At 34.1% G+C, this 17,124-nt stretch overlaps 1 protein-coding gene across 3 annotated transcripts in view; it reads right to left on the reverse strand.

The window, feature by feature from the left end:
* LOC113228884 (ankyrin repeat and SAM domain-containing protein 1A-like) overlaps window positions 1-17,124 on the reverse strand; it is a 170,886-nt gene that overhangs the window by 97,293 nt on the left and 56,469 nt on the right. For all 3 annotated transcript variants that reach the window (XM_026462308.1, XM_026462309.1, XM_026462310.1), the window contains 2 exons: window positions 8,740-8,871; window positions 8,084-8,557 (listed from right to left, as the gene is read on the reverse strand). In XM_026462308.1, coding sequence (XP_026318093.1) covers window positions 8,084-8,557; window positions 8,740-8,871 — 606 coding nt within the window. The remainder of the gene's footprint in view (window positions 1-8,083; window positions 8,558-8,739; window positions 8,872-17,124) is intronic.

A 17,124-nucleotide genomic window follows, 5' to 3' on the forward strand; every position in this document is an offset into this window, starting at 1 on the left:
TCCCGTCGCATTAAAACCCTGTATCGACAGATTTTTATGTAAAGTAAATGTGTGAATTGGTAAAAGTGACATATAAAGAATTTTTTTATATAAACATCCCTATATCATTTCCTACGATACAATGATAATACTGAAGGCTCCTACTAAAAACATACAGTAGGCTTTCGATTAATTCAGATTGCTGTACTGAAATGATCAGGCGTTTTCATAAAAACAATAAAATTTTCGGGTTCTTTAATCAAGCGTCTTGCAACGTATTAAGTTGTACACAGTAACTAAATAATAAAGTTAAAAGTTAAGCAGGAAAGGACCCTCCCCGCACAAAGTACATAATGCACTAATAATAATCATGTACTATTCCTATTACTATTCGGTGAGTACCTTACGCCCGCGCCGATTGGCAAATACTTCCACCATGATGGCCCTGCCTATATACAGGCTGTAATCGTTAAGTGTGATCAGGCGATTATTCCATAAATATAAGAAATATAAAAATCTTTAAACTGATATCGAAAGTACGTTACCTAAATCGACAGCAATAACGTTTTAAGAATAAAACTAGAAATATCCAAAATTTTAACATTAAACGCCCCCTTACATTTAATATGACATTCTTAGACAGACTTTAGTTTTCCTACTGTGAGAGGTAAATATAAGTTAACAGTTGACAAATTTGATACAAACAAAGTAATAAAACTATCTTTTAGTTGAATAACAATATGATGGCTTAGTCAATTATTTAGTCCAGTGTGTGTTGCACGTAAAAATGAATAAAATTAATAATTTTTTTTTAAGTGCTGATCGACTCAATTTCATGTAAGAATCTCTTATATTTATGGAATAATCGCCTAGGCACACTTAACGAACACACCCTGTATAGTGCGTGCCATCGATACGTTAAGAAGAAAAATATACAATATTCAATATGTTTCGTGGCAGTGAAACTATACAGATTTTACTACATGTCAATTTGTATAGAACCTATTCATTATTACAAATAACATGTATGTTATGAATTTAGCTTGGTATGAAACTGCGACACACGCATAAAAACGTAGATACGTGGCCAAATCACACCTCTATATCATGGCAACGCCTATATCCGATAGTTACCTATAATATAAGTACTAACATATTCAGTCAACAGCACGTTTATCTTCTTATACTGCGAAACTTCGATCATCTTATCATAAGTGGCACGGAATTGAATTTAAATCCAAATGTGAAAAGGAAACCTCTCGCTGTCTCCATCTATACGGCAACAACTAGTCAAGTAATTGAGTAAATTAGTAGGTAAAATAGTATCTACCTTAATACTAGCAAAAGTAATAACATAGTATTTACCTTTAACGCTGATGCTGACATGATTTGCTGTTGCACTCACGACTTAAATTCTATGATTATGAATTGCTTACATTACTGCCGCCAAGTAGTAATGTCAGCATTACATAGTAGACTTTTATTACATACTTTGGTAGATTATTTTTCAGCCGCCCTTCGTAGATCACTAACCAAAAAACCGGAATATTCTCGAGTAATCTCGGGAATTCCTTCAATTACCAGATTAGGTAGGTATAATATTTACACGTCACATAATTGACATAAAGCTACCTATGTATAATTACGTTACAAAAATTAGCTTCCATGCCATTCCGATATCAATGAAGATTGAGCCTTCAACGCCAATAAACGCCTATTTTGGTGCGACCATCATAATGCAGCAATTATTATGAAAAGAATATGTTACCAAAGAATAGGTATATCTAGATTGTTAGTGGAAAGGAAAGACTAAAGTGGAGCTAAAGCGAGTCGTATGTAATAATTGCTTTAAGTTTTATTCAACTTTTATTTACTCGGCAAGTAATTACTCTTATACATATGAAGTTCTTGGAGTAAGCAATATTTTTCTTGTTGTTCTTATTGTCTTTTGTTTAATGTTAATTCGGGTTGTCAATTGCACTGTCTATTTTCTAACTGCAATTAGTTTTACCTGTAAGTTATTGATACATTCAGTTTTTAGTTGCACCAAGCATATGTTCTTAACATTGTTAATAATGTATTTAAACGTTGGTAAATCTTCAACATAAAATAAAATGTATCCATATTTCGTAGCGACCTGAGCACATTTTTGGCACTGCAATACTCCGCCATTTTCTCGTGGTGATACTTCTATTTCTTTGTAATCCTCTCCTGATAGATGCCGGACATTTGTTTCTTAAGTATAAGAAAACTATTGCGGACTTACGGGTCAATCGAAATGCCCGGCTAGGTATTCAATGTATCTTTATTGATATCTTAAATATCTATATTTGTTACATTCCCGCATATTAAATACTTATATAGATTTTTTGTAGTATTAAGTGACACGACGAACAAGTCGTACGCCTGAAGGTAAGCTACACGCCTACCCATAACAGTTGCAGTGCCACTTAGGAGCTTTAAATCATAAAGATATGAGGGGCACTGCCACTGCGCCAGTCACCCTGAGACGTAAGTTGACAAGTTCCATGTGCCTGTAATTTCACCCTTACCCTTCAAAACTGGAACACAGTAACGCTGACATTACTGTTTGGCGGCACTACTATTTATGAAAAATAAAAACATGATCATAATGTACTTGTGTAATGTACAGACGTAAGACGTACTACTCTTATTCATATTCCCTGTACGTCTGCGCAACCTGAGTAATTGGCAAATCCTTTCCCAGAATTCTGGGCGGCAAGTCTGTACCATCGACACGATAAAAAGATAATTGTCAATTCGTTATCGAAGTAGAATTTAAGTGTCAAATGATTAGGGATGAAAGTATGTTCGATTAAGACGCAAGGGTCTTTGAACATCAGCCGTTCCAATGACGTCAGGTTTGTATGCAGTAAACCTTAAGTCTGTTACGCCTTTAACAATTCTAAAACAAGCCAATAGTTGCAAATAATTAAAAAAATAGCATATAAAAATATTTAAAATAAAACAAGGAAACAAGGCATAAAGTAATTTATTTCAAATACAAACTAAATAAAATGGAAAAATAATACAATGAAACTTAAAATAAAATACTATAATGTAAAGAACATTTTTTTTAAATTTAAAATACTTATGTGAAATTATTTTTTTTATTTTTAGTAGTTTCTAGGAATTCATTTGTCAGTCTACTTTTATTGTCTCATAAAATCATCTAAGTTCATTTTATCTTATTTTTAAAACTAACTGTGACCAATTTATCATGTTGGCAAATAAGTTAACTAATATAAATTTGTTACATATTATACTCCGTCCAACCATTTACTTAACTTTTGACATATGCATACCTCCGAAGTTCCGTAATTATTGACATACAACCATAAACAAAAAAATGCAATACTTCCTGGACTCGTTTATTTTTTAATTTTAGTGAAATGATGTGCTCTTTAGCTCCGATATTTATTGAGCCAGAATAACCTGTTATGTAACGAAGATTATTCAAGTTGATAAATTTTGGTAGCTGTCTAATAAATTATAATGAAATTAAATAAATTAGACCGACCTAAACGCCCGAACGTTTCAGGCCTCTTCAAACTAGACTAAAAAAAAGAACTCAAATAAATTATAAATAATTATAATAAATTATTTTTATCGAATTTTTAGGTTTTCGCGATTGTTACACATAGGAAATGAAACTATTTTTCCGTATTTAAATCGCGTATATTTGTTTTTTTTTTTCAAACAAACCAACGCTTTGGGCCCTAAACAGGTCCCATGGTCAGGTCAGGTCATGGTTGACCATGGAACCTGTAAAGGGCCCAAAACGTTGGCTTGCTTGAAAAAACAAATATACGCGATTTAAATCCGTCAAAATAGTTTCATTTTCTATACATTATTATTGTTTATTCTAATGAATCGTCTAATTATTCTCCATATGAACGAGAATCATCACTTGAATCCTCATTAACATTAATTATTAATTCTTGAGTACACAAATTGTCAAACGCAACACCACGATCCCAATCAGACAATATCTTCTTTTTTGATCCCGCTCACATCCACGACTTAAAATTTTTCATAAATAAAATCGATTGTTATAAAAAAAATGAATCGGAAACGCATTAGGACATCACTAATTAATTAGGATTCGAGCAGTCAAAAGTTAAATAAATGGTTGGACGGAGTATAACCAAGTACCTATAACGCATTTGATTAACTGAGGTAATAGTTAATATTTTATTATTTTTATTTTTTTTTCTAGGATACTGTCATGTAGGTAACTGCAAGAAGTCAGTCAAAATAACTTCGATAAAATACGCCACGACATTTGTTTCGTATTATTTAAAACGTTTTAAAGGCGGCTTCGTACGATTTGTGATTTCACAGATTTCTTGGCTTGGCGGGCGACCACCGAAAGCTACACACCGGCCCCGCCCCTTTTTCGTTGCCTCTTGACCCATGCACCGGTACGGACTCGTCTGCATAACCACGGACGAGTCTCTCGGTGCGAGCTCGTGTGAGATCATGGGTAAAATCACAGACCGTGGGGAGCCGTCTGCAGAATATTGATACATCATTCACAAATTGGTTCATCATGATATATAATAAATACATGACTATGATAGCCGATAGATTGAGAATTAGGTCCACAGAATTTTTTTAACTTATACTTATAAGAAAAATATAAGCAGTCCCTTAAGAAGTACAATTTCCTCTATTGGTCTCAACAAAACCAGAGCTTTATTTTTGAAATATATTGAACCAAAGTTATTTTGAATAATATGATTAAAAGTTACTGTCAAATAAATAAACTTGTTGTTTTAAAACGAGTTAAATAGCACTTTACGAATACTTGTTAACTTAAAAAATAAAGGTTAAAATCATATAAAGTTATGTACAAAATAACACAAATTATATTCTTGAACAAAGAAAAATATAACTTTTTTATAAGCACCATAAGCACAAATGTTACGACTAGTGTTAAAAATAAAAAAAATGTTGAAACTTATTAAATAATTAAACGAAAGTTTTTTTTAAATCTGCACTATCAGGTATTGGCTACATCACCCTGCGATTTTTTTCTAATTCTTATTTCTTCAACAACCTCCATTATAAGCTGAAATAATTTGAAACATAAAAAATGTAGCATACTTGTTTATTTAAAATCAAGATGGCATGCCCATGCACTAATAAAATAAGTAACTACATATCGAGTGCTTACAGTGGAATTCATATAAAAAATGATTTTTTTTTCCCGGATCTAAATCGTTTATTCAAATAAAAAACTCAGCTTTCAATCTCAACTGCTTGCTCGTAATCGTTATCGGTCGATACTACCTCAGCTCGAATTACAATTTTTCCCGTCCTAATACGCTATATTTTGCTTAGGTCGAGCGGGAGACACACTGGCTTTATTTCAGAATATGTTTTTTTACAAATTGAAAAATTAAAACCATTGGAAAAATGTATATCGTATATTATACGTGTTTTATTTAGTTCAATTGATATCAAAAAAATCATAGCTATAGGTAAAGTACCTATTGAATACGACGGCTTTCTTGTAAAGTTTCAAGGTAAATTTGTTTTTTTTTCTATCTTCCAAATTTTTAGGAATCGTGTTTTCACACCGTATATATTACAGTCATTACGAGTGTATATCTTCAATTTTTCTATATATTTTTTCCAAAGTGCTTAATTCGACACTTTCACTGTTATGCGGAATCAAGCAAAGCCACTTGAGGTAGTATAGACTCTTAAGGTATGAAGTGATAATGTTATGATTCAGTCGCATACAGCATCACAAGCACGTCAAGCTTGAAGATTTAAATTCAAATCTATATCGCTTACAATAAGAACGGTCCAAAGTGTTGAGCCTGATGTGTTCTTAACTGTACATAATGAAACAGGTAATTGTTATTACGACTTGTGATTGTGATAGATCACGTTATTAATGGTCAACTAGCAGAGTACTTACTATTTTCTAAAGTCCAAGCTTTGATATCATCCAAAGTTTTAAGAAAACTAGTGAATATAAATATTATTGAGTAAAAGAAAACTGTGCAATCTGGTAAAACGTCACTTCAAATATTAACTTTATATTTAAACAAATAAGGTAATATTTTAATACATTATTTAGGTAACAATGTCCTGATATCGACGTGTACCAACATGTTTTCTCGATGAAAAACATCTGATAAATCAAACATAATTGTAATTGACATTCTGTCCAATGAATACATGCGAATATAACTATAGAAAATGATACTATTTTTCCGGATTTAAATCGCGTATATTTGTTTTTTTCAAAGAAACTCACGTTTCGGGCCCTTTACGGGTCCATGGTCAAGGTTAAGTCGACCGTGACCATTTCCTATGTGTAACAATCGCGAAAACCTAAGAACTGGATACTTATATAACTAGTTAAGGTAAACATTTAATTGAACTAACGAACCGCTGAGCGACAAAATACAATGTCAAGAAATACACTACACTAAAATAGGGAATCAAGTTGAGTAAAATTCAATCAAAAGCTTGGACTGTTAAATAGTACTGTAATAATATGATTACGGCTTCAGTTTACGACTGTCAGTCAAAGGGCGTTAGAAACCATGTGAACGATTACGAAACAAGAATGAGGTTAACCTCATCAGGGTTAACCCTATGAACGGCATTATTGTTTTAAATTCTTATTTCCAATAATTAAACAAAAGTGTCCATTACTACGGAATAGAAATGTCAATAATTTCTGAAAAGTCTATCTTAGGGTGCCTGTAAATTAGACGCTTATAGAAGCGCCTGTCTCAGGCAGTCACAATAGTATGCTAATAAGCAATAACGTGTCAACCAACATGATCATAGTTTTGCGAAAATGGCACCTAAAGATTTTTTCCTTGTTTTTGATACTTTGTTCTAATAATTACTTGTAAAATGAAAACTTTTACAGTTGTCACACCAGGTATGATGAATTGATGTGATGTATTACTATATTTCCCCAACAATAACAAGCACATTAGCAAAAGTTTTCATTTTATAAGTACATTTTAGAACAAACTATCAAAACGACGTATGACCATGTCGGTTGACACGTCATTGCTTATCAGCATCCAATTAATAGTGAAGTAAAACGAACGCGTGGTTGCCGCGTCACAGTCGTGCCACTGCAGCGCTTCCATAAGCATCTAATTTGAAGGCGCCCTTATTTATTCAGGCGTTAAATTTTAAATTATACCAATCAAAGTTCTGTTTGACTCTTTATAAGTAAGCAAACGAATATATAAAACTATTCAATGAGAGACAGTAAAAGAGCGTTCCAACAAAGATCTGCAACAAGCACACAGTGAAATTCTGCTAACTCATTCCGTAGCTCAGTTGGGAATTCGATAACCCCGGTGTGGCGAAAAAGTAGCTGGTTCGACTTCAGCCGGATCCAAGGAATTTTTCTTTGTGTTTGTTTGATCTTTGTATCAATAATAACAATAGAGTTTGTTTTCCCGAAATGAAAAACTAAGTAAAAATGAAGTGTTACTTGTGATTTATAATGGAATATTTAAATAGTTATTATCATTAATAAAATAATATCTATATTAAAAAAACAATGTCACAATATAATTGCATGCCCATTGGAGTTTACTCTTGAATGCAAATTTTCAGCTCTATCGATCACCGGAACAAATGGTACCAAAATCGATTTACAAAATTTTACCAACAGAATTAAACAGGTTGTGAAATTTAAGTTTGTACAAAGCATGCTAGTAAATGTCAAATTTTTAAATGGAGTTGAAGGATAATTAGTCATGTGTTATCATTTATTACTATATTGGATACCATTACGATTATACTATATTTTAATTGATAACATGCTACAGAAAACATTCCAGTCCATCGTTAGTATTGCTATATTACACCATAAACTAATTATAAATAAATTCCCTAACCACTATTGTATTTCATATAATTGTACATATTTTCAAAAAAACAATAAACTACTGAAATGCAAAATTGAAGCTGTAACAAATCAAAAGTGCAAAAACAGAATCTATTTTAAAGTGCATTAACTTCAAATCTCAGTGCAATTTAAAATGGCAAGACCAGTATAAAAAGAAGTCTTTCAATCAGGTTTACTGACCTGGCTTAAAGGGCGAATCTTCTCGTGAATGCTGTTCTCAGCTTGCTTCGCCGAAGGAGGTGGGTGATCAGGTGTAGGTGGTTGATCGTAATGTGTAGGTGATAAAGGAAATATCCTCTGCCCGTCGTATCTTTCGCAATCACTGGGACTGTTCATAGACTGACTGTCAAGAAGACTTTCAAGGGAAGACTTGTCTTGGGTAGAATATTTTCGCACCCGATTATCCATTCTTGGTTCAAAATTCTCAAAGTTGTTTCTCCGCAATTTCCTTCTAGGATTCTGCTCTTTTATAACAACATTTTCATACATGGCAGTGATTGCAACGGGTTGTGGCCTGTTTTTCAAACTTGGCCTTGGGTTTGGTACAGGGGCTATTCTAGGGGAGTTGTGGTTTTCCTCGTATTCTGAATAGGACAATTTACCGTCAACGTATTGGTCGACTGAACGACCGTGTTTGAGGTAGTGTTTAGCACCCTGGAACAAGGAAACTTTTTTTTAAATTTCTACTGACGAAATATGAGTTTTCTCCAAAATTTTATAGGATTAAACACATGGTTAGAAAGCCACAACTGACAAAATAAATCAAATCAAAAAGTTGCGAAAAATAAGCGACAATATGTATCCACATTAAACTGCTGCATCTTAAAAAATATTACCTGAATTTCATCCAAATCGTCTTGACTCCGCGCGTGGGGCCTTAGCTCATAGCTGTACCCCGACGACGGGGAGTTGGCGTGTGTGGGAGACACCGACAGATTCCTCCGAGGGGGTTTCTTGGGAGGAGTGGGCTGCAATAAAAGAAATATACTTACAATGCGATTCAGGTATATTTGGAGCCTCTTGCAAATATAGTGGAATGAAGGTTAAAATAAGAAAATAATGTGCCGATTGGCAGCTTAGTATTCCAAAATTAAAAACATTTCGAATATCACGATCAATAACTTTGTAGTAAGAGCTTAAATTTGAACACGGTATAACATATAAAATATACGCTCAATAAATACTTTGAAGCACTTGAAGACAAATTCTGCTATTTCATCAAAGAGAACAAGGCGACAGCATTATGACAATTGTTATCAATTGCAAATAAGATTTTTTTAAGAGTTAATTAGCGGGTAACATGTTCATTGACATAGAACACGTGCACCAATTTAGTTTTGTGTTTTTGTAGATCTGTTATAGGAACAATTGTGTACAAAATGAAGTCATCCTTTTCAAGAAAAGCCTAACAAAGCCACGATTAAATGCTAAATTTAGATCTCGTTGTCATCCCAAGCGAAATAAGTGCCAACAATTGATTAATAGCGAATTTGAATGACGATGATAGCGTTTTAAAATCTGGTGTAAGGCATTGAACGTAGCGGATATTTATTTAGAAAATATCAAATAAAAAGCGTCATCAACACGAAGAGACTCAATCTCACCAAGATTAGTGTGAACTTCGCTCTGGATATCAATGTCATTAATTACTTTGAAGAAATGATAGTCAATGACAATACAGATGATGATGATGAGCGAACTTCGCATGCGACTCAACTCACACACTCTTAAGATACATCTAAAAAGACTAAGTCTTTGGGTATTTAAAAAAATCCTACATAATGATACTTATTCTCAAATAAACAGTTCGAGTTTGAGTAGTTATGATGTTATGAGACATACTTGAATAAAACCAAATTAACACCACACTACAGTATTACTTTTTACCTACGCCATTGTTATTATCGAACGAACTAAACAAAAGAAGTGTGAAGACTTCGGGCATCAACGCAATAACATCATATTTAAATAAATATTCACAAAACACTTAAACTACATCAAAATGTACATAACATGCGAAGAATTCAGACCTGGACAATATTATTTATTTATAATGAAAATATAGCATTGAAATTTGATGAAAAAACATTTTATAAAATGCCAGTTCCGTTTTTCAAACCAAACTGAAGGCATACTGACTTGGGCCTGAAGCATGTAATTATATTTAGCACATTTTAATTATTGAGCGTTTAGCGCTTTTCCCATAGTAGTTTGCTAGGTCTTAGAAAGATAAAAACCAGGAACCGGTGTAAAGGTTTCTGAATAATTCTCATTTGTACCACAGTCTAAGGCTCAAGTGGACCAAGTAATCCAATAGTGAGCCGCGGATGAGGAGCAAATTGGTTGCAGCCGGTCACTGAATGGACAATTTTCTACACAAAAGCGTATAACGCTCTGACACGGATACTAGAATATTGGTTCACAATGAAAGGAATATTTATCTTTTATTCGGTTTCATCTTTAAGGAAAATATTCTGGTAAGCACGTCAAAGGACATCCGCAGTAAATCTATGAAAATTCCGACATAAACCTCTAAACACAAAGAATCTGACGTCATAATGCATTCATATAGCAACAATGACATCTTTAACATAAAACGGCCTTGCTTTAAAACGAATTGCTCAGACAATGTTGGCGTTGGTGCTAAAGTTTACGACTCGCCTCGCTTGTAATAGGAAATGAGTGAATGTTCAGAAAGTCAATATAGCAGGCATGTTTACCTCAAAACGTCTGCTCTTTGTGTTGGCCTATTTTCAAACTGTTAACGCGTGATTGGCCTAAGATTGAAACTTTAGCGAACAATTTCAAGAGTAACGTGTTTAGGAATATATTGTGACAAATAATGTCATGTACATGTTATACATGATTATCGTCTCTTTAAGAAGAGACAATATTGACTTTGTATATGATGTATACGATGTATGTCAGAAAATGGTCAGATACAAACGTTAGTGAAGACTATAACGTTTATATCTTACATATTTGTAAAGACATAAATGTCACGTATAGCCGTAGAGTAAAATTGTACGCTTTACTTGGATTTAAGTGATCGTATGCTTTACTCAGTTAAGACTGAGTAAGGCGTACGACGTTGCTCAGCTTTCAAAACCGAACGAATTCACCTCACCACTAATCGTCATAAGTTAACCTTTTATATATAATCAAGTTGGGTAAATTTGAATAAAGGTGGCTCAAGATTCTTTTTCTTTCCCCAAAAAACTTGCAGTCAAATACATTGATAACTGCGTGAAACGGAAGAATAAAATATCCCGGATGTGAAATATGACATAAACATTGACAGTTATCGAAAAGTTTTGAAAGTTCGCTCTATTTTCCGTTCACGGTGTTCAACGAGTGAAAATTGTGTGTGTGTTTCAGTTACTTTTTGTATCCGCTGGTTGCTGCTAATTTTGGTAAATGGCAAAAGTGAAAAAATTGTAAATTGTTCGCTATGACAAGTTTATTTGACAAAGCTATGATTTTTTTCATTCAAAATACGAGTATAATCTTACCCAAATCAAAATTAGAAAAAAAAACTTTTTGAGATAATTATGCTTATGGGTTCAAAGTTACTCTAACTTTTGTGTATCTTTGAACGGCCCCTTACGCGCATTTTCGCAAACACTTTTTTTTCTTCTAATTCGTCATTTTAGTTAAATTATTCTAAATAAGGGCACTCATAAATCAATAAAACCTATTTTGACCAATACATTTTTTATTTTATATCCGTAAAAACCTGCGATGCACAAGAGCGGAAAGTTTGCGAAAGGAGGCCTTTACATAGAAGTGGGTAATACATGGCTGGAAATGAATGAATGAAATCCGTAAAAACCTGAGAAAAGTGTTCAAAGTCATCCAACTTAACTGTATATGAATATAAATAACCTCATTGATATAACGAGATTGACACGAGATACAACGTGAGATACGTTATCTGAAAAATGTGCCCAATACCAATTTCGACAGTTAGAAGAGACACACTGCGATTTGTTTGCAAACTAATTGAAGTAGATCAAAATATAATATCTTTCTTGAATTAATGTTTCAGCAACATTCCTTGTTAACCGACTTCAAAAAAAGGAGGAGGTTCTCAATTCGACTGTATGCTTTTTTTTGTATGTATGTTACGCGATAACTCCGGTATTTGTGAACCGATTTTCGTGATTCTTTTTTTGTTGGAAAGGGGGTACTTCCATAGTGGTCCCATTTCATTTTGAAGGAAATCATCCACCTCTAAGGGTGGCTGTTCACGCATGAAGATTCAGTTTTATAAATAGCGCCTAAATTTTCTTAAGGAGCAATTATTTTAATGGTTGATTTTGCTGTTTCTCCAATTCAAGGCGTTTTTCTCTCGATATTCTTTGAGTAGTGAGAACCGATTTTTATTATCTCCAATGTCAAGTCCTGTGTAGTGGCGAATTTAAGGATATTTCGATATTTTGAACTGCCTCCGTGGCCTAACGGTTACCATGCCGGACTGCCACGCAGAGGTCCCAGGTTCGATTCCCGGGCCGGGAGAAATAGTTGTATGGCCTACAATTATTTCTCTCGTGAGTTTGGATGTAATTTGTGGTTGTCTATGTGTGTGTCCATGGCACCCACGACACAGGGTTTCCCTAGTGCGGGGATATGTTGAGTGTGTGCGTTATAAAAAAAACTAGAGTGGTATTGAAGATTTATTTCAAAAATATATAAAATCACATAAAATGTTATATTTCGGACATGTACTTTCAAGTAAGGTAACCAATTCATCTTTCGGAAAATGATGACGAATAGCCGTACACAGCACAACTCACGACCATTATAAATAGTAAAGTAAAATGATGTTTTATATTAACGTACAAGTTTCGTAATGAATGAATGAAAACTATATTCAAATATCAAAGCCGTCTTCGTGCGAAAACGGCTCGCCGGCAGCCTTGTTGTCGTTCAGTCAATGTGACCGGCAATGTGCGGGGCGTGGTGCGATATCTAAAACTAAGGAGGGGCGGAGAGTGTCCGTTCTCTTATTCTTTATTTTCTGATTGAATACAAAAGAACGAGCAGTCGAGGCATATACAAACGGACGAATTTGTCTACAACAGATTTTATTTACCTACTTTTGCAACATGGTTTTAAATATGATTAATCAGATGCCAATTAAAAGCTTCCATAACATATCAATTGTATCATTACTGGTTGCGCATTGTATAATGCTCGGTTCTTCTCCCTCACCGATGTATTGCTCGAATTTGGAGTTATGGTACAAGCGAATGCTCCCGGTGCGGGAGCGCCCTAGGTCTCAACTGACACTGGCGCAGAGTCGAAGCGTCGCGTCGCGTCCTGTTTTTCACCTACAAAAAGGCGAAGGCGCGCGTCGTCGCGCGATTCCGTATTTGTATAACGCATATTTGTACCTTAATAATGAATGATGAATATGCTATAGGCGAAAAACATGACGCGCCGCGACGCTTTGACTCTGCGGCATTGTGAGTTGAGCCTAACACGTCTATAAGAACACAACAATCGCTTCAGTCACTTGATAGAAGTTATTAGCCACAATACTTTTTATATTCTTAACACTGTTTCAGAAAAGCTCTATGCGACCGTCATTATTGAGTGGGTTATGACAAGTACAGCTGTTAGCAACCATGATGCTTTCAAGGCGCTTTTTATAAAAACCTTTATTCCTAATTGGAACGGTAATGGCAAATTCACCATCACCACCTGGATTTACGACATATATAAATCAACGAAATTTATGAAACCATTTCGATTTTCGTAGGAAAGTGTTATGACAGCAATGTCCGGGCAGTAATTTTTATGGCGGCAAGAATTTTCGCAGGGGGATTTCAGTGTGTAACGCTTTCGCTTATGCTGTGTAACTCGACAACCGTTTTGTAATGCAGAAATACCTAGCAATAATGTTGATCTGCTTAAATGATCATCATAAATATTTCGGATCTTTTAATTTGTTTTTTAATTGTCTTTGAAAATATATGGATCTGCGAAGTACGCTGGTAATATTCTTATAGAAAATGGTCACGTCCATTTTTATCAAGAAAGCTTTTGCAATTTTTTAATCCAACTAATTGAATCTCTTCAATGTCGTCTTTATTACGTTAGTATATATTTGTTTGCTCTCGCTTAAGTGTTAGTTAATCTTCTATGACAATAAGTATAACAGCCTATTTCGATCAGCAAAATACATCAAACAGTAAAGAGAAAAGCATATTTTGGTCAACAAAGTACATCAAAGGGCTAGATATAAATTACGTGCGCTGGCGCATCCGTCACGGTGCTAACTGACAGACGCATTAATATGGCGCCAATGGGAGGATTCCGTCATTCATTTTCTAAATGGAAAATTGCAGAAGTTTATTAGCCATGACTATTAGATTTATTGAATTTAAAGAGTCTAACTTTCCATAAGAAATACTTTGTATACAAATGTGAAGCACTAAACAAAACAATTCCATCATTATACAAACACTAAAGAATTCAAAAACACTAACCAGATCATCATATAAAAATATTATGATTAAAATGTAAAGGATTATTATAGGAACCCAGTTCAACTAAAACGAGGAATATCTGTTCGCGTTTCTTAAAATTCAGGACCTTTTTCTTATACCAAGTAATGGGATAAATAAGTCGTGCGCCTGGTGATAAGCGCCATGCCTGTCCATAACAATTGTTGTGCCACTAAGCTTTAAACCGCAAAGATCTGAGGAGTACTGCCACTGCGCCCGTCATCTTGAGACATAAGTTGACAAGTGCCATGTGGCAGTAATTTCACCAGCACTTCACCCTTCAAAACCGAAACGCAGTAATGCTTACATTACTGCTTGGCGGCAGAAGTAGGTGAGGTGGCAGTACTTCCCTGAAGGAACTTTCTCACAAGGAGCTCTACTGCTGCTAAGATGAACCAATACAAAGCTGTAAAAGCGAATCATCGTCAAGAAAAGGAAGTAGAACAAGCCGGGAAATTGAGTCCACGAGGTGTTATACATACAATTTCAGAGAATACCTTAAAGTAATGGCTAGCTTATCAATATATATTGTAAAGACCCCAAAAAGTAGTCGAATAGGTTTATAGAATTATAACACGCAATGTACTAAAGAAAATAATACATATAGAAACTTTTCCACAATCAGAATTAATATGATTCATGTGAAAATGCTTAGACACACCAAACGAATATTAAAATTAGTTTATAATTGATGTAGACAGTGTCGAATTACATTTTTAGAACACACCTGCCTCAACATTTTCTTACATTTCCCAATTTTAAAATAGATGACAAGGTAAACGAACTGGGTTATTTTCAGCTAATATTAGCTGAACGATTTCCCCAACGCCTGCTAACCTACTTTGAAGACCGTAATCGTTTTATCAAAAAAATGTTAACCTCATTTGTAACCCTGATAAAACTTGTATGTAGTTATATAAAATTATACTATATGAATCGTATAAATATCAAAATGACACGCCTTACTCTACCAAGCCGTCAATTTTCGATGCTTCATACTTGGGTAAAAGAAGTCACGAAATATCCACTTAAATTTTTTAAGAAAAATTAAAAACCTATATAACTTAGACAAGGAATATAATTGCACGATATAAAGCGACTAATGGAACAAACAAACGTACGCATCTGCTCGGCTAGCCACATGGTTTGTGTGATGCAATAATTACCTATAGACATTAGCATAGAAATAACTTCGGTTGCAAAACTAACTAGTAGGTGGAATGTAGTGTGGGACATGAAATATAAAGGCGCAGTAATCTTTATTAGTGAATAAATACTTATAATAAAATATGTCGAACTAACTAGGTATACTGCACTTGTAAACACACAAACAAGATTTTACAACAGAGAACAATAATGACGCTCATACATAGTCCGGGGAGTCATGTAATTTTACTTATTTACTTTTGTTATTTATTCTAATGTAAGAGTTGTTGTTGTTGTTTTTATTACTTCAATTATAGAAAAACAAAACCAATTAAGTAAAAAGAAAGATCAGTAAAATGAATCTACCAATTCATACTTATTTAATAAGGTAAGAATAGTAATGACGCACATTCATAGCTCGGGGAGATAAGGGGATCGTAAAATGAACTAAAAATGTTGCAGATCATGTAATTTTTCTTATTTTAATTATAGGAAAACAAACCCAAATACGTAAAAAAAAAGATCAGTAAAATAAATGTACCAATTCATATTTATTTAAGGTTGTGAGTATTCTTATTATTAATGAACATCTCCAGATGACCAGTGACTTTTTGATTGACTGTATGTATTTGTCAACATTAATTATCTATTTTACAGTCAACAATACGTTTCCGTCATCATCAAGAAGTATCATTATGAATAAAAACAAAACAACCGAACGACAATGGAGAATAAATATGAAACTGAAACACTTGATTAAAAAAATCTTATTTCAATTGATTTTATATGAAGAAAACTGTAAATTAAGTACCAACTATTTTCAATTAATCATAGTTTAAAAACTAATAAGGGGTAAGTAGGATCTTAAATTAACTATTGTAAATATTTCGCGTACTACTCACACTGGGCGATTTGCCAAAGACGAGAAAATCTGCACCTACTTTTGTGGAACATTTGACCGTACCAAAGATTATAAACATTATTATGAAGAAGGTACAAACAGAGACGAATAATGAAATTGTAGCGAGATTGAATAGGCATCTATTAGGTGAGAGTGCTACAACTTTAGCCACTTCATCACCCACCACCAGATGAAATTGTGATTAAATACGTGCTTAAACTTTGTACAAAATCCAGAACCACCTTTGAAAATAAATAATTGTCCATAAATTACACAAGTGAAAAACGACGGATGGCCAACAGGAATAATCCGCTTTCACGTTTCAGTATGTATTGAGACCTGCAAGTTAGTGTTTCCTGATGTCTATAATACCTTATTCAACCGTATTATAATTGTAACTAGGGCCGTCGAATAGAGTCCTTCATATCCTACAGTCTCTAATGAGAGACGTCATGGTATCCATGGCAGGCATTTGTCAATTTATATCTCAAGGTGACAGGTGCAATGGCAGTATCCCTCATCTTTGAGATTTAAAGCTCTGAGTAGCACTGCAACTGCTATGGGCAGGCGTGTCGCTTAGGGCGCGTTCAAATTAGCCACTGTTAGCCGCGCGACTGTCGCGCTGCTGAAGTGCGACCAAATTTTTAGTGATGTTTTATCTT

This window comes from Hyposmocoma kahamanoa, unplaced genomic scaffold, assembly GCF_003589595.1.
Source record: "Hyposmocoma kahamanoa isolate Upper Pololo Valley unplaced genomic scaffold, ASM358959v1 262, whole genome shotgun sequence".
NCBI lineage: Eukaryota > Metazoa > Arthropoda > Insecta > Lepidoptera > Cosmopterigidae > Hyposmocoma > Hyposmocoma kahamanoa.